Genomic DNA, 27,519 nt, shown 5'->3' on the forward strand with positions numbered 1-27,519 from the left:
TGTAAAGGCTTCCTTTTTTCTTGTACTTGAAAGAGCTATTGCACTGGCAACAATTCTGCTTTTTTTGTCCCTTTCTTTCATACCTCTTTTTCCTTGCAGTCTGCACTGTGATATCTTTCTGTAAATGGAAGTTTACAAAATAAATAGTATAACAGAGTCCCCAGCAACATGAGCTCATTCAAGAGAAACGACTGAATGACTGGTTAATTAAATGAATGTGTATTATTCAATAACCCCATTAATTAGCCCACAAATATTCCATACAATAATTCAATATAACATACCATTGCTTGACTAAAATAAACGGCAAACATCTACTTTCATATCTCCAAGAATATTAGCTGGTTGATATCCAAAGAAAAAAATATGATTCTAAGCAAACCTTTAGGCCAAAGTTTTCTAATTTCAAACAACAACAATGGTGATTAAGTCATAATTATGGACAACTTCTCTATGTACTTGTATTCATAATTTTTTCTCACATTAAAAGAAATCTATTCTGTGTAGTACACGATCAGTGTCATTTTTCTTTCACAGGTGTGGTTTAAATCAAGGCAGCTCCAGCGTGGGTAAAAAAGAGTTCAAGGCCATCTTTAACAGTTTTAAATCCTGACTTAATTTTAACAAGATTTTAATCCTGCTGAAATTCCCTCAGGAAAGGCTTCTAGTAAGGGAAATATCTGGTCTTCTTCAGAGGATTTAGGAGAAGGTGGTTGGATATACTGTAGGTGGTGGGAGGGATAAAAAATAAAGTTCTCAGGGTTTTCAATATAAAGAACTTCTGCTTGCAGACTTTACAAGGCACTTGGCAACTTTGGAATATCCAGACAGAATCAGACACTTGGCAAGGTTTTGAATCTTTGATGGTTTGAGTTTTTTCCATCAGGCTTAAAATATATTTCAAGAGGAAGAATGTAAGGGTGAGGGAGATGTGGGAGAGAAGGAGATCCAGTGTTGTGTCAACAGCTTTAAATCCAGGGCTGGAGAGTGTGCTACAAGGCACACACCTTGCTGCTCTTTATCAGTTTCAGACCCCTGGGGCCCTCTCCCAGGCAGGTCAATGTTATTTTCAGCTCCAAAATCTTGTCACTGCACATTTTGGGGCTTACAAAGAACCCATGTGTTCAGCCATGCCCGTTACAGCACTCACCTGCTGCTGAGTTCCCAAGGAGAATCTCTGTGCAGCCAAGTGCAAGAAAGCTCAAAGAGCCAGGCAGGGGTGGGAGGAGGAGGTGAGTGAACTCTCCCATCTAGGCAGAACTCACCCTTTTCCCCACTGCTTTCCTGCCCTGTTGTTTTGAGCCACTCAGCCTTTCCTCTGCTCTCTTACAAATACAAACACGTGAATTTAGATTTTTATAAGAGCTATCAAATTTAGCTATGGTTGAAATACTTTTGAAAGAGCACAGGTGAGCTAGCATCTCAAGAATTTCAGTATTTTCTCACATTTTCTGCATTTCTGTATTAAGGAAGCTTCCTTTTCAGACCATTCAGGAAGTACTCTTGCAATCATATTCCCACTACCAGATGCTTTAATGGTGGGACTGAGCCTCTTCATAGTGGGCAATGCCAGTGAGCCCTGTGGGGCCTTGCTTGACTCCCTACACACCCCCACTCTCACACAGACAGACCAGGTCTCCTTACCTGTTCAACACCGGAATTTCCAAAATATACTATTAAATTGTTCCGTTAAGCAACTCAGTCATGCCAGAGAGACACAGGAACAGCTTGAGCTGAGTGCCTCTGACAAGGGACCTCAAGCAGAGGAGTCTCTTGGTTTTTAAAACTTCACAGTCCACCCATGCACAAATTCAGCTTTTTCCCCTGAGATCCCCAGTGTCCTTCTGCCAAGGTGCCACCACTGTTCTTCATGGCCTTTAACACAGGGTTGTACATGGCTCCTGTTGTACCTCTCCATGTAGTCCTCAACAAAGGTGTAAATGATAAAATATTCTCATCAGAGGTAAAGGCCAGCAAGACCATTTTGTCCAGGGACCCTTTATGTGGGAGCAATTCAGTGGAAATATTCAAAGTTAGCTGTACACAGAATATCAAAACTGGGCATTCCTTTACATAGGAAGGGACTAATGCAGCTGCCCATCAGAGACAAAGGTCATCAAGACCTTTCTGTCCTGAAAATTTTGTGTTGGAGCAATCCTTGGACATATTCATTATTGGACATATTATTCGAATTTTGATGATGTGTTCTTTGAAGTGTTTGAAAGTGCTTTTCCATGGGAGCCCTGGTTCTCTTCTGGCTGTCAGTGGTAGGTAAAGGCCTGCTACAGCTTTATAACCTGGCACCTTTTTGGTGCCTGAATTGTATTCAATAGGTGAACTCAGCTATAAACTTCGTTTGTTGAATCCAGAAATTGAAACCAAGCACCTTTCTGTCCTGGCATAGTGTTTGAGTAGCGATGTCTTCAGTTTCTGCGCTTGGAGTTGCTTATTTAGCCAGTGTCCATTTCCTTTTTCTGCAAATAAACACCGCCGTCTAGAGGAGCTGCTGAACCTCCACAGAGGCAGGGTAAAAACCAAGAGCTTTTTCTCCTCTCACCTTTATTTGGGAGCGGTTTTGGATCCTGGCTCTGCGAGACTGAAAGAACAAGACTCTGGATATATCTGGGAAGGAAAGAGAATAGTCTTGTTGTTGGCAGTGCGGTTTATAGGTTGAAAAAGAAAGGTTCAATCCAGCACTTGCTCTTTCGTCTGGAATTTATTCTGTGGGATTATCTGCTGAATTTTTTGGGGGTTTGGTTTTGTAACTAGGCTCTGCAAGACAGAAAGTGCACAGTTGTATGGATGACTGAGGGAGAAAACACATAGAATTTTGTGTGAGCAGTGTATGAGCTGTAAGAAGAAAATGAAAAACTCTGTGTTTTTGTTCTAGCATATTTAGTATGGCAACAATTTACTAAACCTGTTAAGTTTTGAAGTTGAGCTCTACAGCAGTATGTACAGTCCAGCAGGAAACTGCATAGTTCCATGGTATGTCTTACAATCCTAGAGGATGCAAGTTATAAAAGGAGCCAGCAAAATTTTTCAGGTCTCTTTTTGTGACCAAGATTTTTGCCAGATGTTTTCAATTTTGTAGCTAGACTCTGCAAAAGTGAAAAAATGTAAAGGTGTATAGAGCTGGAAACAAAAATCACAGCACCAGGATGTGTAGTGCAGGAAACATGAAAGCTGCCAGAGCTGTTTGTTGTAAAACCCAAGTGTTAGAAAGAATGTGTTAGTACATGTGGCAGGATAGGAAAACTCAAAGCCCCAGTGGTGTGCTATTGTTGATATTCTTCGATGTGTATGTTAAACCTAAAAACTGCTTTGTGCCTGTCACTTTTTGTGGCCAGATTAAAATTATAGAGCTAGGCTTAGCGAGAGAGAAAATATACGAGTGCATACAGCTGAAAGTAAAAAGCAAAGCAACAGTGTGTGTTGTGCAGTTTGAGATTGTTGGGGAAAAGTGATGCCCAGCACTGTCTTTTTTGTTCCAGGGCTTTTTTAATGGCAGCAGCAGCAGCTACTGAACTGAGAAGGAATTTGCATAAACTCTTCACCATCCATTTCAAATGTTTAATTCACACAACAGTCAAGGGGCAATATGAATTCCTCTCCAGTCATATGTAATATCAGCTTATTTCACATTTGACACTAGCTACAAAATTGAAATTATCATACAAAACCTTGTACACGAAATGGGCAAGAGGAGAAAACTGTTGCTGGCTTCACCTTCACCTCACTCTCCTTGAACAGCACCACACGCATTGGTGCTACGTGATTTTCTTCTCAGCACCACATTCTTTCTGTCTAGTAGAAATTATATTTAAAATTCAAACCATCCCAAAAATAAGATCCTGGAACAAAATGACATTTGTAGGCATTACTTTTCCTTCCCAATCCCTGAAGTGCTCACATAACACGGTGTTGTTCACATTCTTCTCGGGTTTATATGCCTTCACATTTTTTTCACTCTCACTGATGCAGGATCCCAAAAGGAACTGCTCCATTTGCTGATCCCACACTAAAGGAGAAAGCACTTGTTGGCTTTTACCTTCCCAATGCCGCCTTTCAGGAGCTCCGCTAGATGGTGGTGTGCACTTCCAAAAGAAATAAATGTATCAATGATTTCTAAAACACAAAATATGCAGATCTGGTGTAGAAAAAATCTTGTCACTACCCTCAAACAAAATTCCAGGACAGCAATATCTAGCAGTAAATAAATATCTAATAATACATAAATATCTAACAGCAGTAAATATCTAACAGTAGTAATGTCTTGCACAGTTGGCTATCATGAAAAGAAGAATAGTGATTATCATGAACAGTTTTTTAGGCACAGAAGAGGAATCATTTAAATCATGTTTTTGTCTGCATCAGTCTCTGTTTTTACAGTTGTTTCAGGAGCAGAAGCCTTCTTAACTCTGGAGTAGTGAATCCAGGGTCCTTTGTCAGCAATTTTGACTGCAATGAGGGCAATCAGCAGGACTTGGAATGGTCCTCTCCACTTGGCTTACAGAGGATCACTGTCCCACCACTCAGCACAGACCCAGTCCCCAGGCTGGAAAGGCTGTGCAGGTGTGTCCTGTCCTATGGGTCTGGACAGCACGATATAATTCTGCACCTTCTGCAAAGTGGAACCTAAAGCCATTAGATATCTCTGTAAATCAAGTTTCCCCTTCATGTGAACTTCACCTGGAACATGTGGGATTTGATATGGCCTGCCATAAATTATTTCATGGGGACTGATGTTATCCCTCCACCTTGGTTGTTTGTGGATTCTCAGTAAAGCCATAGGCAAGGCCTGAACTCGTGTCATGGATGTTTCCTGACAGATTTTGCTGATTTGTGTTTTGAGAGACCCATTCATATGTTTAACTTTACCACTCACTTGGGGTCTATAAGGTGTATGCAGGTCCCAAGGAATTCCCCAAATCCAGACAACTTCTTTAACCACTGTTGCAACAGTGTGGTGCCCTACCTGATGACATCCCCAAGGGAACCCTGAACCTTGGAATTATATGATTGAGCAAAACTTTCCTCACTTCCTTGGTTGTGTGTTAGTGAGACAGGGGTAAGCTTCTGGCCATCCACTGAAGTTCCAGTGTGTACCAGTATCCCTCTTTGCATGGTAACTCTGCAAAATCTATTTACCAGTAATTCCAGGAAGTTCCCCTGCCTTTGTTACTCCTAAGACAATTCTCTTCCTTGTATCAGAGTTGTTTTTAAAGAAGATTTCACATTTGTTCACTACTGACTGTACAGTATCAGTCATTCTCTTTCCTATTACTACCTTTTTTAAATGTTTCAGAAGATTTTCAACCCCAAAATGTGTGTTTTCATGTTTTCTCTGAGCCAGCTCCTGAAGGATCAGGGGTGGGACTACAACCTGATTCACTGGTGTAACAGCCCATCCACTTTCTGTCACGTCCCTTTTGGAGCTAAGGCTGCTCAATATCTAAGGGGAATCAGGTTAAAACAAGTCTTCTATCTCTGATTGTTTATCATTTGGAAGTTTATAAATGCTAGATCATTCTGCTATCCTACATACAAAGAGAAAGGTCACCAGTTCTCTTCCAAAAACTGAAACAAGTGTCCTCCACACTCTGGCAAGCCATGTGCCAGAAGCATTTTTCTCTCAGAAGCAAAAAAAGGCAAAAGGATGCATTTGCTGTCAGTTATGCCAATGACACTTGAGGAAATATGTGAAATTCAGTTCTATATGGGGACAGAATTTGAGCAGAAATTAATTTTCAGACACCTGGGAATTTTTAAGTCAGTTTCTGTAACTTCCTGCAGGTAAAAGAAACCCTAATGTCTGTATTTATTTGATTTTTCCAATTTTCTGCTTGTACCTGCTGGTTTCAATTCAGCTTTAGAGTTTCCCCTGGCAGCTGAGAGCCTTCTTTTCCTTCTAGAGGCCAAAATGAAGGTGAAACAGGCACATGCCAGGTCTGTGTTACATCAGGAGAGGATGCTCAAAGCTGGAAAGCTGTGAGGATCCTCTCCCTTGGCATCTGTGCCACTCCCACCTGTAAAACCTCAAATCCACACTTAGCACAGCCACTGAAACTGCTCTTTCTCCTCCTGCAGATTTGCTGACCAGCTTTTTACAGCTCTGCATTACAAATGCTAAAAAATATCATTTGAAGCTGGTATAGAAATAAAAACAGAGCTTGACTGGGGATGGGGTGACAGAGATTTCTTATATCTACCTGTAGAGCTAAACTTCCAAAAGCACTTGAATGTCTTTGGAGTGTAAGGATGAGATCTTCAAGGTACTTACATATTTATTTGCCATCAAAAAAACTTAAGCTGATCCAATTTTCTAAAAACATTTCTGTCAGTGCATTTTTCTTTCCTATGCAGATGTTTATAAATGAACGTAATGGTTGTACAAAGAAGCAAAAACTCTGTCACCCTTCCCAAGCTCAGCAGACAAACCAACCTGAACAGATGCAAGCTCACATGAACTTGAACTTAAAAGGTTAAATTTCCTTCCTGTTCCTTACACATTTTTCTTCATTTCTTTCCAAAAAGGACAGGACTCAAGAACACAGGATCTGGAGGATTTAACAGGCATAGCTGGAATTTGAGCTCTGCCTGCTGCCAAGTTTTATTATTGTGTTGTTGTGCTTCTCCTCACAGCAACCACCACCACTTCCACAGACACAATATTTACCAAACATCACCTCTGAAGTTAAACACCCATAACCCTGAAAAACTCCAAATCCCACGGCTGTATGCACTGATGGGACCTGGGAGACAACAAAGACTGGTTTGATGGGACCAGTCCTATTCCAGGAGCATGGGAAACACACTGGTGAGGGGAGGGAAAGCACCAAGAGCTGAACACAGATTGCAGTCGCAGGGAGCTCATAAATCAGTATGCCAGCAGAAATCCAGAGTACACAGCAGCAGGGGGAAGGCAGACAGACAGCAGAGTACTGACAGGAATGGACCACACATGTCACAGCCACCAAGGAAATGGAGCAGAGGAGAAGCACTCCAGCTTCTCCCCACATCAGCAACCCTACCAGGAGCAGCATCAGCACAGGGGGCAGGCAGGCTCAACCCTCAGCCTTGCTGGTGGCAGATCAGTGAGCAGCTGCCAGAGAGTTCTCATAGTCCTGTGGGAAATGCTTCCTGGAGATATCCCAAAGCTGCTGGAGGGACTCTTTAAGTGGTAAACACTGGGTGCACTCCCCACCCTCCATTTCCACACTGCAATTCCCAGGCAAACGGCTTTGCTGTAGGAAGTAGGAAAGCTTTCCAGGTCCTGGGCTTGATTTTCAGCACAAACACAGCTCCTGAAGTCCAGGAGGGCAGCATTCCTCAGAGACAGGAGAGCAGGACTGAGCATGGGAACACTGGGACATGTAAGGCCCAAGAGGATAAAAGCCTCCCTGGGAATCACATGTGCTCTGATGTTCCTGCAGATCCCAGCAGTCACTCTTTGGTTTCCTTCTCCAGGAGCAGCACAAATCTTGTGCTGATGATCAGAAGACGCAAATGCACACAGCCATGACCTCAGCTGGTGGAAACCAGCCCAGCTTTTGGCTGCCAGCTGAGAGAAGCGATTGGTTGATGGGAGGTGCAAACCAAGACAAGAGCATCAGATATTTCCTTCCCTCTGCTACCTGGAAATAGAGTAGACTTGGCACTTTCAGACAATATCTCAGGAGATCTTTTGCCAGACAGACAGCAGATACACAGCTAAAGTAGCGCACAATTAGTGGGTTTATGATGTAGAAAATGGATGACAAAGTCCTTCACTAAAGAACATGTGATCGGTCCTTGTTTACCAGTGACAAAGGAAACAGCAGGTCCTGAGCATGGAACCTCAGGCAGGACAAGGGCCTGGTGGCACATTCCAGCTGCTTGTGCTGGGAGAACAGAGCAGAGCCCAGCCCTGAAGGCAGCTCCTGCATAGTCACAGGAGCACCTGCAGGCTCAGAGGGACTTGCTGACACCCTGCTGCAACACTCTAAAGGGAAGAGCCAAAAAACACTGGACTGTGCAACACAACTGCTCCTCTGAACTGGGCTTGCTGCTGCCAGACCAGGTCAGATACAGCTCTGCTGTACCTGCAGTCAGTTTGGGAAAGGTGGTGTCAAGGGACCCAGGGGGAACTGGCAGGAAGGTGGAAAGATGAAATGCTTCACCCTGAAAATCCTAAGTGATATTCTAAGATCTCACTAAAGGGTTAAATTAGCTGTAATCTCTTCTGGCCTTATTTGCTGCATTCAGACAAGCAAGACAGATAACCTCACCCTTCTGCATTCCAGTTTTCCCCCTGAGCAGAAAAATGGGCTTCATGTCAGCAAAGAAACTGAGGCTGCCCCATTTCTGGGGGTATGTACCCAATTTCCATTATATCTTAGAGTCAGCTGTCCCTGCACCTGTGTGAGACATGTTGGCTGTCACCTCTGCTGCTGGGGGTGATGAGCTCTCTGAGGCAAAGGGCTCTTCCAGCCCTCGGTGGTGATTGTCTGTGTCAGAACTTTCTCCCTCCTCCTCCTCCTCATTCTTCTTCAGATCTTGGTCACTGTCATCATCATCATCATCATCATCATCATCTGCTGCTGCATTGTCCTCAATCACTTCAACCCTCTCTCCAGCCTCGGGGTCCACATCAGTCTTAAACCACACAGCTTTGTAGCCATCATCTGCCAAGTGCCTGTCTGTTTTGAGGATTGACTTCACTTCTTTCTCCTGTCCAGCCTCTTCTTCCTTTTCTTCCTCTTTCTCTTCCTGGTCAAAGGTGACAGTGGAAGCTGTGGAGCCCTTTGGGAGACTGTCTGTTTCCTCTGCACCAGAGGAGTACAAGGCAAGTGCTGGCTGCTCTGGCACAGGAGGCTCTGCCTGGACACTGCTGGTTTCTGATGGCTCATGCTGCTTGGTGTTCACATAAGGCTGCTCATCTTCCTGGTAATATTCATTCTGGTGACCTCCAGAGATCTCCATGGTGAGCTACAGGAGGAGAGACACATTGTGACTGTGACAGGAAAAGAAATGGGGGGCAGGAGGGAAGGGGTGGCTGCAGTGACTGAGCTCCTGTTCAGGAAAATTGGTTTGCAGAAAGACCTATTTGAAGCCAGGGAAAGATGGAGATCCTTGGAAGAAATATTTTTTTATTGGCTCCATTTCTGGAGTTTTCTCAGATGAGTGGATTTGTTCTCCAGGAGGGCTGAGGACCAGCACCACACACATGGTGATTTGTACCCACCCCATTCTGCAGTGGGATTTCCCTCACTCAGGGTGAAGGACTTTTGCTACCCACCTGAGCTATGTGCTCTGCACTCAGGGCTAGGCTCCTGGCAGGCCCAGCCTATGGCACAGATCAACATCTGGTCAGACAAATTACACCCTAAACTTCCCAGTGACCAATCTGCCAGGGACTTGAGATGTCCAAAATTAAATAGCTCAGATGCAGACAAGTGTCTGGGCCTGGGCTTTGGGATCAGATATGAAGGGACTCCTCTCCTTTGACTAGGGAGAATGAACCACAGTCAGGTGTTTTTCAGAGACTGCCCCTGATGTGTGCCACGTTTATCCTAGATTTTGTGCTCCATGGAGCTGTGGTGCTCTTCTTACCACGTCTGCCCCTCATCCATCACACAGCTCCAGCCTCAGGGGCAGAAAGAACAGCAGCAACCACCACCAAAGTGATGCCACCTCTGCAAACTTCATCTCAGGAGTGGTTCACCACCCTCACACCAATGTGTGGTACTTGGGCAGCCCATCCACACTTCCTCAGATCCCACTTTCTAACTCTCAGAAGTTCAGGTACAAACAAGACACTGACCTTTTTCTTCATCAGGTATTTGACAGGTTTCCTGTACCATCTACTGGATTTCCATACCAGCACTCCAAGGAAGACTAAGGCAATTAACAGCAGTGCTGCTAATGTGCCCCCTAAGATAGCCATGTCCTGAGCAGAGTACATCTTGTCAGAGGGGGTCACAGCTGCAAGGAAAACAAACCAGTGTTAGAAAGCCTGAAAGTGGCAGGCAGCATTTTCCAACACAACCCTTCACTGTGGGAGAAGCTCCAACCAACTTTTGAAAGGCAAGGAAGCATCCTGTGCTGCAGAATGTGACAGTCATATATGATACCACAGAAAATCGTTTTTTTGCTGAGGGCAAAAAAGCAGAGGGCTTCTTTTGTTATTACACAGAATATTGTCATTTCCAATAAATTCCATGAAGTGGAAATAGCAGCCATTTACAGGACGGTGACTTTTACCCCGTGATTTAACTAAGTTAATAAAAACCTGACTGCATCAGGCAAGCATTTGCTACATGGAGTAAAGCCACTTAGTTCTTTGACTTTCCCACGTTATCCTTTTACACTACACCCTTCTACTGAATGCAAAAATGAGATTTGATTGTACACCTGTGTGTGAAAATGCAAAGTTTCCTTTCATTTGGAACATCCCCTCCAATACAGATGAGCACAGCAAAATAAGCAACAAAAAGTTGGAATAGGAAATAGGAAAAGCATTAGAAAGTCCCCAGGACAATAAAATGTTTCCTGCCCTTTTGTAGCTGTTTTCCCCAGTCTGCTCATGGTCAGTGCCACTGGTCAGTGTTGGGTGGCTGTACAGAGATTGACACCAGAGTGGAAAGACAGTACCATTCTCAGCTTTGCTTGGTGGTGGTGGTGGTGGTGGTGGTGGGATTATTAAAGTTTCCCAGCTTCATTTTGTAGTATAAATTACTCTCATTAATGATTAATGAAACAAGGTTCTGTTCTGCTGCTGACTTGTTTATGATAATGGAATTGGAGTATTCCCTCCGCATTGGATTCTGCCCTCAGTTTATCATTAACACCTTGGCAAGGATTCAGGACCACAGTGAATTTTTGCTGCTTAATCTTGTCTCCTGGGGAGCCACAGCCCACAGACAGTCACAGAGCTGTGTAATTCTGCATATTCAACAGCACCATTGCTTTGTGTGACTTAAGCAGCAGGGGCAACATTTCAAAGTTGCCCAGAAGTGTTGGTACATGCTTGGAGCATTTGTAACTCTGTGAGCTCACATATGGACTAGTTTCATGATGGGCTGTGCCCTTAAATGGGGTTTTAGTGGCTTTTAGCTATGAAGTGACACTACCTTTAGAGAATCAATCCAAATTTAGACCCAGGAGCCCATTTGTTTTTCCCACCCCACAAAGGTGGTGATGAGAGGGTGAAGTGATGGAACTTCAATCGCACATCATTGTGTAGAACCCAGTGAAGCCTGGGCATTGTCTGCCTATCCTGAGATAAAAATTCATTGCTATTGGTCCATCTTAAAGCATAAAAGTCTCATGCACTTCAATCCTAATTTATTTATAAGACCAATTTAAGAGTCGTTTCTCAGCAGCATGGAAGTGTGAGCTGTTTTTACATCGACAAAGTTAAACAGTAGCTGGAGGGTTACACAGGGAGCCTCATGTCTCTCTTAGTACTCATGGGCTGTTTCTCCTGTAAGACCATAAAGTCCTGATGTGAAAGACCCTGACCTGCCCTGAGCAGAAATGCCTTGGCTCATGGGCAAGCCTGGCTTTGGGGTGTGCCAGCTGCCCTCTGCTCTGCCTAAGACAAGTAAGAACATTGCAGTTTTGTCTGTGTTTGGCTAAAAAGGAGCAATGATGTGCCAAGGTCTCCTTTGCCATGATAAGATATCCTGGGTTATTTCCCAGCATGAACCAAGCCCAGATTTAGCTCTGGAAGAAGAAAAGACACTCCCATACGCAGCACCACTTGAAGTCTCAGGAGGCTTTTTGAGGCATGTGGTGACTCTGCTGTGTGTTGGAGTCTAGGACACAGAGTGTGTGCACAGATGCTCAGCTCTGAGATCCAGATAAACATTGAATTTCATATAATATGAAATTTATGAGCATGTTTTCATGTGATACATGAAAACAACTGTTAAAGTTAAATAGAAAAGCTAAAAGTGTGAGTGTGTAGATTAGAGAGTTTTCTTAAGTCACGTGGTGAAAAATTTAAAGTTTAGAGTTTAAGCTAGTTTAGAAAGAAGAAAGCAAGATGAAGGATTTAGTCTGTTGTTTCTTTTCTTTCTTCTTTCTTCTTCATGTTCTTCTTCTAGAGGTTTTTGGGTGATAGTAGGTGATTGGATAGAAAATGCTGCAGTGCAGCACACAAGTGATAGGTCATTGTGTCATTAAGAAAAATAATATATGTGTCTATTGTTAATTGGATAAGAATAAATATAAAGATAAAAGAACTGCATAGTTCAAGGCCATTTCGTGCCTTCAAAGCACAAAGTGAGCCACAAAGTGAGCCACAAGGCTATTTTGTACCATCAGAAAGAAATGAGCCAAGTTGCAGTGAATTGAACTTGTGCAGAAAGTCTGGAGGGACCTGACAAGTTTTGTGATAACATCCTAATAAACACAACAAACGAGATCCTGACGACCTTTGGAGTTTTTGTCCTGACTTGGAGAACTGTGATAACTGTGAGGAGGTATCCCCAAGAAGCTCAGCTCAGAGGAGACTGAGAAATCCAGGAATGAAAGGAAGTGCAGAAGAAGGACAGCAGCAGAATCAAAAATGAGAAAAAATAAACAAATAATTTTAAAAAGTTATACTGTGAGGATGTTGTTGGGGTGTTTTGCCTCTTAAAGCCACCACAGAGCCTCCTGTAGGGTTGGAGTTGGCCTCAGCCCAGGCCCACAGGCTTCAGCAAGTGACCCATCATGGCCAGTTTGCCACAGAAATAGAAAAGACTCCCCAGAGCAGAAAACAGAGACCTTCCCAGCCTACCTGTGGCAAGGATGACTTCAACCACAATGATGGTGCTTGCCTCCTGCAGGCTCAACACATCTTTTCCAACAGCCTGTGGGAACATGGGAAAGAGATGGGCTTAGGGACTTCCAGATCTCCAGAGCACTCTCCAGTTCTGTGGGGGGCCCTTTGAGGAGAAAGTACCTTGTCCCTATCCTCAGCACATCCATTCACTGTGGCTGCACAGCCTGGTCACAGGGGGACAAGAGCTCTGAAGATTCCCTGCCCTGGGAGCCTGAACCACATCACTGCCTTGTGTTCAGTTCCCAGCACAGTGCAGAGCACAGGTTCTGAGGCAGTGTGGGGCAGGAGCAGCAGGTTGGACCTCTCTGTGCCTGCCTGTGGATCCAGCAGTGCTGTGGCCAGGCTGGGCCAGAATCTCCACAGGGCATGGCACTGTGCCAGGCAAGCCTTAGGCAGGTGTGTGGACAAAGGGAACATCCAGCTTCTTACAAGTCTAAAGTTAGTGACTGCTTCCTTTGACCCAAGCAAAAAGGGGTCTGAATTCCTGCTTCTTTCCACACCCCTGACAAAATACCCAAGACAGGTGCCCTACCTGGATGGTCACAGTTCCTGGGGACTCCAGCACTATGTTGGTCAGGATGAGCCCATCCCTGGTTGCAATGAAATCAGTGCTGTTTTTGAGGAAATACTCAATGTTGGGGTTGACTTTCTGAAAGGTCAGAGAGCAGGTGATCAAACCACACTGTGCTTCACATGCATCCTCCCAACAACCCCTTGGCAGGCTTTGTCCAAAATACCTGAGGTGTTCTGAGGACAGGTTTTAAAGGAGCAGGTGTGGAGAGTAATAAATAAACCTGGGCTGAGCAGGTGAGAAAGGATGAACTCAACTGTGTTCACATTGTTGCTCAGAGGCCAAGAAAGCACCACGAAAATATTAAAAAAAAAATAAAAATCTCAAGTCTTAACCCAGCTTTTGTTGGCAACTTTAGTACTTCCCCAAGGAAAGCACACCTATGCAAGTGATCTGTGTGGGACTGGCTTTGGAAGAGGGAAGTCCAGCAGCTTCTCCCCATTACATCACACCATAAGTGGTTCTGGTTTCTGTGGAATTTCCAAGGGAATATAACATGGAACACTAGAGGACAACATGTGTTTGCCTCTCCCCACCTCCCCTCCCTTGTGTTTCCTGATCCTGCTTTAAGCCTGAAGCAGTGAGACAGAACACAGAGCACTTTTAGTTTCTTACATCAGGGAAATCCTGATCCATTGCTGTTATCACCAGAGGGGTGGAAGGATCTCCAGCTTGGTAGACAAAGCTTCTCTGGGGCAGCCCAACAAACACCATCCCGTTGTAGACCCCCTTCTCAAAGTAGGGTGGAAAATTGCTTTTATTGATGACCTTGATCTCTACAGTGGCTACAGAGTATTTCCTTATGTTGCTGACCTGGGCAGCCTGCAGAGAAAGAGAGAGAACTGCCAGACTTCTCCTGCCCCTGATGAGACACTAAAGGACAGGCTGGATCTGGAGCCTGTTGCAATTCCCAGCTCAGCAGAATGTGGCCAGGGTGAATTTCCTTTGCTGTCACCACCCACACCTGAGGGGAAACTCTCAACTGCTGCAGGAGTTTCGCATGTGGATTGGTGCAAGACATAGGTCAAACACTGGGCCCTTCAAAAGAAGGGAAGTAACCAAGTAATTACTGAGGTCACTGATCCCTGTCACACCCAGCTCAGTTTCCTGGAAATCCAGCTGAGCTGGGTGGCTGGCTGTAATGTCATCACTTACCATAACTTGCAACAAAAAGGAATCTGGGGAAGTCACTATTTTGTTCATGGTTAGATTCCCTGTGTCTGCATCCACTGAGAACACGTTGTCTGTATTACCTAGAGAAAATACAAAGACCATTCAAACATCAGATTCCTTCCTAAAGTGACCTGGAGCTCACAGACTCATTTCTTCCACATCTTAGTGAAAATACCCTCAAGGAATCTTCCTTGGGTAAATACCATTTAGCCAAGGAAAAATGCTGCTTTCCTTGCCTGCCTGGCTGCTCCAGAGACTGGGAGTGATGGCCAGGGATGCAGAGGGACACATTAGATGTGTGTGAACCCAATTAAATGAGGCAGGACAACAAAGCTTTGCATTTCCAGTGCCTAGGCCCACAGATTGCCAGTGTAAAGTGTAATAAATGCCCAGAGCCTCTGGTACAATTTTAGGACTGAAAATCTTCATCCAGTTCCCAGTCTGCTCTGGGAATGCTTATTTCTCTCTGCTGATTACAAAGGGAGTCTAGACACAAACTTTGTATTTATGTACAGGTAGAAATCAGATTCCTACATCTGTGTGGGAATCATAACAGTACCTATGTTGGATACATGTTGTAAGATCAGCAGAATTTTTAGTTCTTTTCCTCACCCTGGGACACTGTGGGCTCTCTGTTGACAAGGATGTGAGTCACTGACTGTGGAGAGGGTAGCCAAAATGCCAGTGGAATTTAATGTTCTTTAATACATTTTAATACATTTTTAATACATCTTTAATACAGTTGTGATATCAGGAGAATATCACAACTGTGGTGCCATGGGGCATAATAGATAAAGGGAGAGGAACACTCCACTTTACCAATATGACCTTTGCTTTGATCCTTTTGAAACCGAGACTAAAACAGGGAAGATGAGATAGTGGCAATGTGCTAGGGAATAAAAACACAGTTCTGGGCAATGAATAGAAATTAGGCTGATAATGTGGGAATTTTAGGTTCAGCTCAAACACTGCATGAAAATAGCATGATCAGATTGACAAAATCACATTTAAAACTTAAAGATAAAACATGTCTCATCTCACAAAAAAACAAAGTCTTTTTGAAACATTTCACTGCAACCAGTTGGTGGGACTGTGATTATTTTTTTCTTCCTCTCTGTACAGTCTGTTTCCTCTACTTAATCATCAATGTTCTGTGGCTCTAGTTTTGTCTCTGTGGCAGAAATCCCAGGCCCTCCCTCAAGTGCTCTTGGCAGGTAGCACAGGAGACATGAGCAATGTCCCCTGTGGAAGGTGACAAGACCTACTCACCCCCAACAATGCTGTACAGGATCCTGTCACTGATGGTGTAGTCAGGGTCTATAGCATAGATGGGCCCTGGCTCCAGGAGAAGTGGCTCTGTCTGCAACAACAATTCAAACAATCACACACCACAGGCCAGGACCAGATCTGGAGCTCTCCCAGCCCAGTGCAGATGCTGTGGCTCTGCCTGGGCAGGACAGAATCTGGTGCCAGGGCAGAGGTGAGACAGCCTTGAGCTGGTGTTCCAGCTCTTGCCTCTCCTGTGATGTGCTGTAGGAGCAGAGAGAAGCAGTGCTGCTTGGGATGGGGGTCTGACAAAGGCTCCCTGTTCTGCTGAACCATCTGGAGATGGTTACACTGGAGACCAGCAGAAGCTCATGGAAATGTTTCAGTGCTTCCCACTGGGAACAGCAGCAGGGGCACTGTCTGAGCCCTCTGCTCACCGACATCTCGGAGATGTTGACCCTGCCAGAGTAGGGGCTGCTGATGCAGACGCTGGCGTCATTGTGGATCCGGGTGCAGGGCAGGAACCAGGGTGCCCGGGTGTCACTCTGCTGGATGGTGATGGTTATTGTTGCAGTGGCATTGTTGCTGGGCTCGGGGCTGGTCACAGGCCTGTCCTGCCCCCAAGGCAAAGCACACTCGTGAGACACAAGTTTCACTGCCAAAACAAGGCCCCATCTGCTAAAAGCAGTGGCCTGGGGCCCTTTAGCCACTGTCACTCCAATCTGTTTAATTAGCAATTTATGTGAGGGAAGCTAAAGCAGTAGGTTATCTTGTTCTGCTGACAAAGGTGGGCTGACTGCAGGTCTGTCACTGGAATTAATGGACAGGGAAAGGCTGCTCCAAATGCACCCCTCCCACACACCTAATCCCCACCCTCCCTCCTGTTATCCCAGAGATGTCCCATACAGACTCATCCTTCAGGTAAGAGGGACCATGCAAAAGAGACATTCTGTTCTTCCCAAACCACTTACCCTGGCATACAAGAGCAACGTTGTCGAAGTAAATTTGTCATAGTCCAATGTTTTTTGTAAATAAATTTCTGGGTTATTAACTCCTCTTATGGCAAAATAACCATCTGTGTCCTGGTAAGGGAAAAGAAAAACTCCTATAGCAGACTCATTCACAGACACATTCCAAATCCTGCTCATTGCTGTCTTTGTCATCCCTACTGGACCTTTAGTCCTGGAGACCTGGATGAAGGACACTGTGGGAATGTCTGGTCTACTTAATCTTTGGTACTGCACACTGCAGTTGCCTGGCTTATCAGAAAAGTTTGTTCTTGTGAATTTCCTCTCCCAGACCTCCTGCTTTGACTGCCCATCTGCTCAGCAGCTTCTGGATGAAATTTTCAGATAAAATCTATCACCTCATTTATTTCCTACTTCTAGCAAGTTGCCAACAATCCTTGATTTTGAGTCCCTAATAGCCAAGCAATCTCACTTCCATGCACAGAAAAGGTCAAAGATGGTTCAGCCTTTGAGAGCTGGCAGGATCACCCACCTTAACCTAACACAGCCGAACTTTGAAAGAAACTAAAGCTGAGTTGAAATACCATGCATTGCATTTTACTTTATAACCTTCCACACTTGCTTTGGTTCTCCATTAATCTCATGTATATGAATTTCTAAATCCCTCTGAACTTACACCAATGTGACTGCAAAGTCTGATCCCAGAGCTGAAACCTGGTGGTTTCTGCTCACAGGAACTTAAATTCCCTGAGGATATTAAAGCACTGACTGCTCTTTCCACAATGCATTTCAAAAGTGCAAACAAACATTTGGCTTTTCTCTTGAATTTCCTTTTGATTTGAGTTTACAGCCAGCTCTTGTGCTCTAGACTGTGATTTTACTGTGTGCACAATCCATTTCCTGTGCTGCTGTTGGCAGGCAGGGCAAGGACTCCTTTCCCCATCTGACTCAGCGCAATTCTGAGTTCCCCGAGGTACAAAGGTCTCCTGATATGTTTACAGATCATACCAGCAAGGCTTCTCTGAGTCATTATGGCTCTGAATATCCTAGATTAAAGTTTAATCTGTACAGTGCATTAAAAATGTGAGCCATAAGAGAATTCAATACCTGCAGCATTGATGGCTCTGCTCCACTAACCAAATCAATGTTTGGAGTTTGTAAAAGCTGAGAGAACTAAATGCAGTGATCTTCTCCTCAAAGCTGGGGTTCTTCTGCATCCAGCTTCTCTAGAGCTACAGTTTGTCCCCAGAGATGCTCACCTGCACTGTAGTAGTGAGTTCATAGTAGATGGTGTCCAGGTCAGCATCAGTAGCACTTAATTCTTCACGGGCTACAATAGCTGTGTCTACTTTTGTATCCTGAAAAAAACACATTGTTGTAGTTATTGTTTGTGTGAAATTGATTGAAGCCCTCTCCCTCTTGACCCTTCCTCAGTCCCACAGTACCCAGAGAGCAGTGCCCTCTTCCCTTCCAAAAACCCCTTACCTCTGGGACATCCCTGGTGATGTTTGGCTGTGCAAACACGGGGCTGTTGTCGTTCTCGTTCAGAATGGTGACTAGGATTTCCAAGGAATCAGTCTGGGCAAATTAAAGAATCAAATTAAAGGATCAAAGACAAAAACAGACTGTTTGGGCTCAACCTGCTTTGCAGAATGGCCAGAGGGGATGGTGTAAGGATGGGGGCTGAATGGGGCTGGGTTTGTGGGCTTGCTGCCACCTCCTCCTCAGTGGCAGAGCCTTGGCTCTCTCTGTGGCTATGAGAGCAGCGTGTCTGTCCACAAAGAGAACATCTGCCCATCCCAATGTGAGGATTAGGAAGAGAAGAGGGAAGCAGGTGCTGCCTGCAGTCCCAGGGCTCAGTGGTGGGAGAGCACTCACCTGGCCAGCAGGGTCCTTGCAGATCAAGTACAGCAGCAGCACAGGGTCTTCCTGCATGAAAAACAAACCCACCCACAGTAAAAACAGCCCAAGAGTACAAACTCTGGCTAAAGCAAATGAGCCAAATCCATGCTTTGATGAATCAGAAATGCTGCTGGGCTTTTATCTTATTTTCAGGAGTATCTAACTTTTCCTTTCTTTCCTTAATGCTGGGGTCTTGTTTATGAGGATATCAAAGCAGCCCCATCTTCTAGGCGCTCTCCCTGCAGTTTCTGTAAGTTGTTGGCAGAGCTAATCTGCCATTCTCTCTCACCTCAGGTGAATTCTAACAGATTTCTTTTAAAATTGAATAAATCAGAAACATTCTATGCAGCAAGTACAATGGCACCTGCATGGTGTTAGTTCCAGTTGTTGCTCTTCACACAAGTAAAAGTGGGGGTTTACATTAAAAGGGAGCTTAAGGATGCCTGTGGCTGTATACAAAGCACTCCAGGGAGCTAAAATAATTTAGCAGCAACCTAAGTGAACACAATGACCTTTCATACTGCCTTTCTGCTTCACACAAGATGACAGAATCCCAGAATGATTTAGGTGGGAAAGGACCTTAAAGCTCATCTCATTCCAACACCCTGCTACAGGCAGGGACACCTTTCACTATCCCAGGCTGCTCCAAGGCCCATCCAACCTGGTCTTGGACCCTGCCAGGGATGGAACAGCCACAGCTCCTCTGGGCAACCTGTGCCAGGTCCTCATCACCCTCCCAGGAAAGAATTTCTTCCCAATATCCCATCTAACCCTGCCCTCCGGCAGTTTGAAATCACTCCCCCTTATCCTGTCATTCTAGGCCCTTATAAATGGTCTCCATTGTTTTTTTTTAAGCTCCCAAACTCACACAACTGAAATAACTTATTCCCTTTAGAAACAGGTTAAGAATCCCTGGAAGCCCAAGGCTCCAGGTTGAAACTGATTGCATCCCAGCATTATCCATCCCATCCTTACAGCCCTGCCAGCTAAAGTCCTACCTCATAGTCCACACACTTTGTCAGCTTCAGCTCCAAGCCCTCAATGGCGAAGAATTGGCCATCAGGGAAATTGGGGTCAATTGTTAGGGTGAAACCTGGCTGCATGTGGACACTAGTCACCACATAAGGACATTTATTTTCAGGGACACTTGGTTTGTTGTTATTGACAGAACATCCTAGAAAAAAACACAAATAAGATGCAAAATTGCCCAAGGATTCACATTGTGAAGGAGCTGGGGGAGAGCTGTAGTCACAAGCTGTGGAGAAAAGGTGTCTTGGAGCGTAGCAACACCCCACCTGTAACAGGGTCACCCCCTCCCATGGGAAACATTCCTCAGAGACATGGACCTCATCAAAGAGCTTACCTGGTTCCTGTGCCAAAACCTGTGCCAGGAGGGGCAGCAGAAAGAGCGCAGACATGAGGAGCCAGTGAGGAACAGCCATGGTGAGCTGCCAGTTGCTGAAAAATCCCTTTTTCCAGCTAAGCTGATCTTCTCCCTGTTCCGCCCTGTGCCCTTGTCTGCGTTCACCACTTTATGGCACCAAGAAACACCGGCTGGCTGTGGATTGCCGTGGTTCAACCTTTGCCTCTTTGCCCCATTGGATGACTTATTGAAGGGCTCACCAGTCAAAGAACAGGATTACACATAAATCCTCGCTGCTTCTTTTTTCCCTGGATCTTTCCTATCCTAAACTCTCTGTGGCAACGAGGATATATTTGAAGCAGTTCAGAACTCAGAGCCAAGCCCTTGCCCAGCTGAGCATGAAGGACAAGGGCTGGTACTTGGGAAGCTGTCTGTGTACTCCAGGAAGGGACACAGGGAAGGTGGAAAATTTGTTTTCTGATGTGCCAGAGTTGGGGTCTGTATCACATAAGGTGAGCAAGTGGATCCCAGCAGTGACGAGGTTCACCTGCAGTCCAGGAAATGTCCAGCAACTTTGTAGGGAAAACATATCTCCTACTGGTGGCTGATCCTTGTAGAGATGCTTCCCAGAATCCCCTTCCAGGAGTTCCACACCAGGAAATCTTCAACTATTTGAATCTCAGCAGCTTCCTGAAGTTTTCAGGGGACATCTGCTCTCACTGATCTTTTAAAATTCTTTCTGATTTCAGGAAGTTGTCGGATGCTGCACCTCATCCAGGTGGTTTTTAGCAGCTTAATGAAATCTAGGCTGTCAGTACTCCTTCCAAAAGCATTCCAAAAGGAATCTTACCTAGCAGAGATTTCCTATGGACCAAAATGAATGACTGCCAAGGTTTGTTCAGCTCCTCAGTAAGGGAATGGTACTTAGGTGTGTATTTGAGTAGGAACAGCTCCTTTTGCAGGTGTCAGATCTCTCATAGATGGTGAAAACTGCCAGAGCAGGATGGGCTGGGCAGGGCTGCACAGCACAGCACAGGATTGCAGCTAAAGATCCTTATTTTAGAGCTTCTCTCCAAAATCCACTGGTTTTACAGGAAAGCTGGCGTGGCTGTTCCATCTGCCTGTGTGGCACAGGGACAGCACATAAACCTCAGTAAGTGGGGGGAACAAATTACTCCCCGTGGAGCTTTGTCTTTAGTGGCTCTGAGGAAACTGGGCCACCAACTCCAGGGACAGAATGGAGAGGAAACAACTTCTACAGTGAGTATCTCTGCTGTGTAGCTCTCAGAACATTTCTTTGCCATAAGACCTAACATGTGCCTTTGTTCCTGCTACATGGAGCCCTGATTCTGACCTCTATGCACAGCTGCACTGTAGGCACTCCCCAGTCCCAGCCATGTGTACCACCATGCCTCCAGTAGGGGAATCCTGGCAAAATGCTCCTCTCCTAATAATTCCTAATTATTCCTAATAATCCAAGACCTTGTAAAGGAACCACCCTTATTCCAGTTTCCCAAAGAGCAGCCAAGGCACAGGTACAGTTAACCATTTTTATTTGGGATCAGCAGCAGGCAGTCAGATGCCAACACAGAGTGGAGGGATGTGCTTCACCCAGGCTCCATCTACTGACAGCAGTACACACCCACATACATTTCACTTTGCATAATCTCAGAGGTTTCATTGGCTTTTTACTGCTTTCCAGGATTATTTTTATTTATTTGCCTGTCTCAAGAGTTTTTCCTAAGCAAGAGCTTCCCTGTTTATTTTCAAGGCCATACATGTGCAAAGCTGTCTCCTTGGCTGTTTCTTTCCCTCCACCTTCATTCAGAACCATCTGTATCTTCTGTCACATCTGCAAACAGCAGCTTAGAGAAGGGGCAAAGATTCTGGCTGGTAATGGCAGCAGCCTCCCTGGCATCTCTGTCCGAGCGGCTGTGGGAAGGGAAAAATCAGGGATAGTCCATTATTTCTGGCAGCATGGGCTGCAGGAAGTGTGACAAGGCCACCTTGTGACATTCAAGGATGACTCCAAGGAGCAGGTGTATGATAGAGGGATCATAGCTGCCTGCTGCCAGGCATTCTACAAATGCATAGTGGTGTTTCACCCCCATTGTGGACACAAGAGGTACTAAGGGCCAGCTTATTCCTGCTAATTACAGTGATTTAAGAAAGAGATATGTAAGGGAAAGTTGTTGGGCATTAGGAAAAGACAATATCCAGGTGCTGGGACAACCCATCTTGAGATGTGTTTTTCAATCAGCACCTGAATCCAGACAGGGTAGCAAAGGCTTTCTTTCAATTTTAACCATTACATCACATTTCCTAATGGGATGAATAATTGCTTCAATCCAGAATGACAACTCTTAGGAAATGGTTAAGAAAAGATATTATTTTGCTTCCCTGGGTTTTACTGGTTTTAACAACTGATTTTTCTACAGCCCTTCATAAAATTCCTCTTTTGGCTTCAGTATTGTGGGGCTCAGAGTCACAGAGGTGACCAATCTCTCCCACCTACCTGGTGTTCAGAAAGCTCTGGTACAACCAATAAAAACAAAGTTCCTCAGGGTTGTTTACTCCTTCTCTCCCCTGCATGTCTGTGTTGACCGGGCCAGGAGAGCTGGTTTAGATGAAGATAATTAATAATAATAATCAAAAACCCCAAACCACCACCACTGCAGGGCAGCACTTGCACCTTGTGTTGTATCTGCTGCTGTGCTCACAGACACGGCCTCAGTGGGAGCTGCTGGCCCAGTGTGGCAGTGAGAGGTGGGGACAGGGACACCAGAGGTTTCCTCTCACCTGCGCTTGCGGCCCATGAGGCTTTGGATGAATTTCTGAACCTGGGCGTTGCCTCTCATCTTGCTGTACTCACTGGTGAACAGCCCATCCGAGTGCCTCTGGGACCTGCGTGGGGACAACGTGGGACAGCACCTGCACCTCCCAGCCACGGCACGTCCCACTGGGGACTTCCCTGCCCCAGGAGGGTGGCTGTGGCTGGTCCTCACCTGTCCTTGAGGCCCACCAGGTGCTTGACCAACTGCTGCACGTAAGCGTTGCCGTTCATCTTGCTGAGTTCGCTGTGGAAGAGTCCGTCCGCGTGGCGCTCCGTCCTGCATGTTGGAACAGGGAAGGGGGAGGTCAAAAGGAATGGTTTAAAAGCAGGCAAGAACAGGCATTAAACACTGCTGCCTCAAGGCAAGAGAGTCCCAAACACACATGGGCAAGAATTTGTGTTGTTTTGGCAAAGTTTCACCAAAAACAGGAAAAAAAGGGGAGTTTTAAAAATATCTTTGTTAAACATCACACAGGAAAACGACCTGCCCTTGCTTTTGCTGATGTGGGAATGTGAGGTTACTGATGATTCAAATAGCAGGGCAAGAGGCTGGAGAAGTAATGAACAAAGATCCAGAGACACAAACATGAAGAGCACTTAGATAAGGGCATTGAAGACCAGCCCTTGCAGGCGACTCCCTTGGTGAACTTGGTGAACTTACAGGGTTGCCTATTTCTGGTTATGTTTTCATGGGACCATGCTATTTGAAACAGAAGCTCTCACCTTTATCAGGCTGTGCAAGTGCACAGGAGAAAAGCAGACTCAAAAGTGGTTTTGTAATTGTGTTTTGTTTTGCAGTCACAAATTTCCTCCCAGATTAAATAAAATTAACGTTTCAGTTCTTAAGCAAGAAAAAAACATTTACAGTATTTGCACTCATTTAACTAAATCTGTTTAGGGGAGAGGAAGATTCACAAGCAAGCAGATTAAGTTCAGGAAGGCAGCTAAAAGGCTGGGTTTTCAGCTAGCAGGCTCTTTGAACAAAAACCACAGAGAAAAAGAGAGCAGGGTCCCAAGAAATGCTTACCTCTCCCAGGGTGGCAGAGATGCTGAGAAGTGGGAAAGGACAATCATGGGAATAATTACTTGCCACAGAGCTGTCATCATGGAAACCATGTTGTCTCCTGAAACAAAGCCTGAGGTTTTGTGAGTAGCAGGACAAGTGACCCTGGTGTGTATCTGGTGCAGTTCATGTGCCCCACTGAGATGGGGCTGTGGAAACACCACCACTGTAACTAAATAAGGCAGGAATTCCTGCCAGCAGAGATAAACACCTGAGGACATCTGCAAGGGGCTTTCATAAAAAAAAAAATAAAAATCACATGTGCTAAATAAAATTCATTCACATATAGAGGAAGGGCTCATGTGTGTGCCCATATCCATGTATCCTCTAACCTTTAAAAAAGGAAAAATGAAATAACACAGATTTGCAGTCACAGCAGGCCCTCCTATTTTGTTTTCTTGCTGAAATAAAAAGTACTTTTGTTTATCACCAGCCATGGCACATTTCTACCCTTTATTCGCAGGTGCTCACCCTTCCTCAAGGATCACACAGCAACTCTACCTGTAATTTATAAATACACTCCTTTATTTTTTGCCTTCCTCCTGCAAAGAAACAAACCTCCATCACTGCCCTGCAATCTCTCAAGACAGCACTTTGCTAACCCCAAATCAAAGTCCTCCCACTTGGTTTTTACTTTATTCTGAAGCTAAACAGTACAAAGAACATGAAAGGACTGTCTGAGAATTCTGAACACCTTCTAGCCACCCTTCTGGGATTGTTTGCTGCTCTGGAGGTGCTGCAAGATGAGAAGAGGCACAAGGAGAAAGGACAAGAGTGAGGGACTTATACAGAAATTTATTCACTGTAAACCACAGGGCAAATATTTAATGGGGGCTGCAGAGCAAACAGATGAGAGGATGAAGGTACCATAAGCTTAATCTCACACAGACTTGGAGCTTTAGTGTTGTTTTTTCCTGCCTGATCCATCTTTGAGGGGATGGAATAGTGAAAGAAGAAGGACATTTCAAAGATCAGCATCTTACTGGAGTCCAAACAAGGCAGACTCCACAGCCCTGGGATGCAGGAGGAGCTGAAAACAGCCACCAAAACCAGAGCATCCTTGGGCAAGGGGAGCCTGAATCCTGAGCCTGTCCTCCCATCTGCCCAACAGCTGTCACACAATCCCTTGACCCCAGGATCTCATCTCAGCATTTGGCCTCCCCTGGGCTGGCACCCCTCTGGGATCACCATATTTAAGAGACCATTTTAAACCCATCCTTGGCTCCAGAGTTTCCTCTCTCTTCATAACCTTTCCAGCTGCTAATCCAGTGATCAACTTCTTTTTTCTCTTTCTGGGCATAATTTTGGTAGACCACAATTGGTAGACCCTGGGTAGACCAAATTTGCTTGCTGAAGTTCCCAGGAGCAGTGATGGGGAATTTCTCCTGCCTATCAATAATGATTGCATTGGTTTTTCAAACTAGCCAGACCAAAAGGAGCAGGTAGATCTCCAGTGTCATCACTGAAGGGCTGTTAAACCTTCTTAGGATACTTCCAAGCTTTTAATTTCCTCCCCATTGATGCTGGTTTTCAATGACTGCAAACTCTTTGGCCAGCTGAGACCTTTAGCTGAAAGAACTATACCCCAAGCCAACCTGGGATCCCCGAGAAGGGAAACCCGCTCCCCCCTATTCCAGCACTGCAGCTCAGGACATGGATGGCCTCATAGCAATGGCTCAGTGAGGCATCACAGGGGTCTGAAATCCACCCCCCAAAGTGAGGGGGGAAAGGCAGCCCGTGCAGCCCCCCCACCCCAGCTGGACTCACCAAGCCTGGTGGCTCCCAGCTCGCAGCTGATGCTCCACTGCCCTCTCCTCTCGGGGACCCCTATAAATCTGCAGCCTTATCAGAAGCAATTATTTGGGTAAAGATATGGATATGAACAATTGTGATTAACAGCAAATAATGCAGCGGGGTTGGAATGTCCTTTTAATTACCTGGTCGGGTCATTCACAGCAATTTGATGGAATATTTCTGCTGATGGATAGTAATTCCTGCTTCTGCCTATAATGACATTTGTTGGGCAAACATCCTTGTACCAATTGATTCACTATGATTGTCATCATTATTTCCTGGCTTTAATTACCTCTTGATAGGAGCTTAATCTTCTGTTCTTGTAATTTCATCCTGGCTTGGGCTATGTTTGCAATTGCCAGGATCTGTCAGCGAGTCTCTGTACTGAACGACATATTACTTTTTTCAGGCAAGCATTGCCTGATCAGTAGGATCAGGACTGACTTTTCCATGAGGGGACACCACCTTTTGAACTGTGGTTTCAGCTGGGAAGGGTCTGACAAGTACAGATTCTGTCACAGCATCTAAAACCCAGCATACTTACACATGCATGGAAAACATCCTGAATATATTCCCTGCCATTGCTGGGGTTTGCTTGGTCTCAAATACAGCAGCTAAAGGTGACATGGAAATAGAGGAAGAAAATAAGATTACCCCTTCTCTCCTTCTTTATATGGTATAAAGTAGCTTGGAAGGAATAAGCACCATAAATATTTTTTTTTAATCTTCCAACTGGAGAAATGCAAACTGTATTACACTTTTTATCTACTTAACTTTCTTTTTCATTGGAAAAGACTAGAGGACTGGGAGGAACAAGATTTTCCCCATCATCTTTCCCTTGGAAGAATGCCCCAGGGCCTGATGAGCAGAACCTCAGCCCTCCAGCCTGTGAGTGCAGGCTGCAGAGAGCCCTGCAACAGGGACAGGGAAAAACAGCAGGGACACTTCAGGTCCCATTCCAGGGCTGGAGCACCTGGACATGCCATGGTCAGCACTGGGACAGGGGAGCCCATTTCCTCCTCTGGGACCTGCTCTGGCCCAGGCATTTCCCAACCACTTTCCTCTCCTCTCTGAACCTGCTTTCTCCAGCTGCAGCCTTCTGCCTCTGCTTCTGCCTGCAGTGGTGGTGGCAGCTTCAGAGGCTGAAAAACGTGTAGGGAGGTAAAAGTTACTAATGTGATTTTCCTTCCTCTGCAAACAACCTCAGTGAGTCTGAAATGCCTCCAAGCTCAGAGGAAGCTTAGCCATGAGAATCTGGATGAGGGCAGAGAAGAGGCTGGAATGAGAAAGTGGCCCCACGATGGCAGCAGAGGGTATATAATAGGGCACTGAAGGGGGACTGAAGAACGTGAAATAAGTAACCTGAATAACTACTTTGCAGCAAAAAATGGAGTTTGCCTCCAGCAGCAGGGGCAGAGTGAAAAGGTGATGGGGTAGAAAATAGTGTGGCCATGCCCAGCACTGCTGCACCTTAATGCAGGTGACAAACATGGGCTCGAGCTCCAGTGCAGCTCTGGAAGCCCCTGATGAGGAAATTCAGGGCCATAAAGAGAACTCAAAAACATTTTCAAGCTGAAATTTATAACTGTATAAACCAGAGCCCAAACTAATTCCTCAGTCCTGAAACAATATCTGAGTCTCCTTAGCCAGAATTTACATCAAGCTCTCATCATTATGGAAATAGGAGTAATAAAGAATCCTGCTAACAATATCAGTTGGAAGAAGCTTTGTGAATTTGCACTTTGCTTCTCCCACTCTCCATTTGTGTGAAC

At 45.2% G+C, this 27,519-nt stretch overlaps 2 protein-coding genes across 3 annotated transcripts; both read right to left on the bottom strand.

Annotated features, from left to right (window-relative positions):
- Positions 1-6,612: 6,612 nt before the first annotated feature.
- On the bottom strand, positions 6,613-20,213 carry CDHR5 (cadherin related family member 5). Its single transcript, XM_005529076.2, has 14 exons — positions 20,058-20,213; positions 19,693-19,868; positions 18,671-18,721; positions 18,278-18,370; positions 18,052-18,150; positions 16,796-16,906; positions 16,262-16,438; positions 15,828-15,918; positions 14,541-14,638; positions 14,001-14,207; positions 13,347-13,463; positions 12,770-12,842; positions 9,806-9,966; positions 6,613-8,970 (listed from the first exon to the last, which is right to left on the bottom strand). The coding sequence occupies exons 1-14, from the start codon at positions 20,134-20,136 to the stop codon at positions 8,371-8,373; spliced, it is 2,133 nt and encodes a 710-aa protein (XP_005529133.2). The 5' UTR covers positions 20,137-20,213; the 3' UTR covers positions 6,613-8,370.
- Positions 20,214-21,593: 1,380 nt separating this feature from the next.
- On the bottom strand, positions 21,594-25,763 carry LOC102106319 (uncharacterized). 2 transcript variants are annotated; one of them, XM_088057590.1, is made up of 6 exons: positions 25,721-25,763; positions 23,918-24,014; positions 23,063-23,167; positions 22,857-22,961; positions 22,573-22,674; positions 21,594-21,989 (listed from the first exon to the last, which is right to left on the bottom strand). In XM_088057590.1, the coding sequence occupies exons 2-6, from the start codon at positions 24,004-24,006 to the stop codon at positions 21,878-21,880; spliced, it is 513 nt and encodes a 170-aa protein (XP_087913716.1). In that variant the 5' UTR covers positions 24,007-24,014; positions 25,721-25,763; the 3' UTR covers positions 21,594-21,877. The 2 variants fall into 2 exon arrangements, with proteins under 2 accessions (XP_087913716.1, XP_087913717.1); XM_088057591.1 differs by having other exon boundaries at positions 23,918-24,026; positions 25,721-25,743.
- Between the last annotated feature and the right edge of the window lie 1,756 nt (positions 25,764-27,519).

Source organism: Pseudopodoces humilis, chromosome 7, assembly GCF_049639895.1.
Source record: "Pseudopodoces humilis isolate 2021_Gansu_Grassland_sample_001 chromosome 7, ASM4963989v1, whole genome shotgun sequence".
Lineage (NCBI taxonomy): Eukaryota > Metazoa > Chordata > Aves > Passeriformes > Paridae > Pseudopodoces > Pseudopodoces humilis.

Bases quoted from the DNA above. Each gene is read 5' to 3' on its own strand.
- CDHR5 (XM_005529076.2), bottom strand. From the start codon at position 20,136: ATGGCTGTTCCTCACTGGCTCCTCATGTCTGCGCTCTTTCTGCTGCCC. The intron at 13,464-14,000 runs GTAAGAAACTAA...CTGACCTTTCAG, and splicing joins TGGATCAGGATTTCCCTGAT to AAAGTCAACCCCAACATTGA. The intron at 12,843-13,346 runs GTAGGGCACCTG...ATGTTCCCACAG, and splicing joins CAGGAACTGTGACCATCCAG to GCTGTTGGAAAAGATGTGTT.
- LOC102106319 (XM_088057590.1), bottom strand. From the start codon at position 24,006: ATGGTTTCCATGATGACAGCTCTGTGGCAAGTAATTATTCCCATGATT. The intron at 23,168-23,917 runs GTAAGCATTTCT...TCCAACATGCAG, and splicing joins TCTCTGCCACCCTGGGAGAG to GACGGAGCGCCACGCGGACG. The intron at 22,962-23,062 runs GTGAGGACCAGC...GTCCCCACGCAG, and splicing joins CTGGTGGGCCTCAAGGACAG to GTCCCAGAGGCACTCGGATG.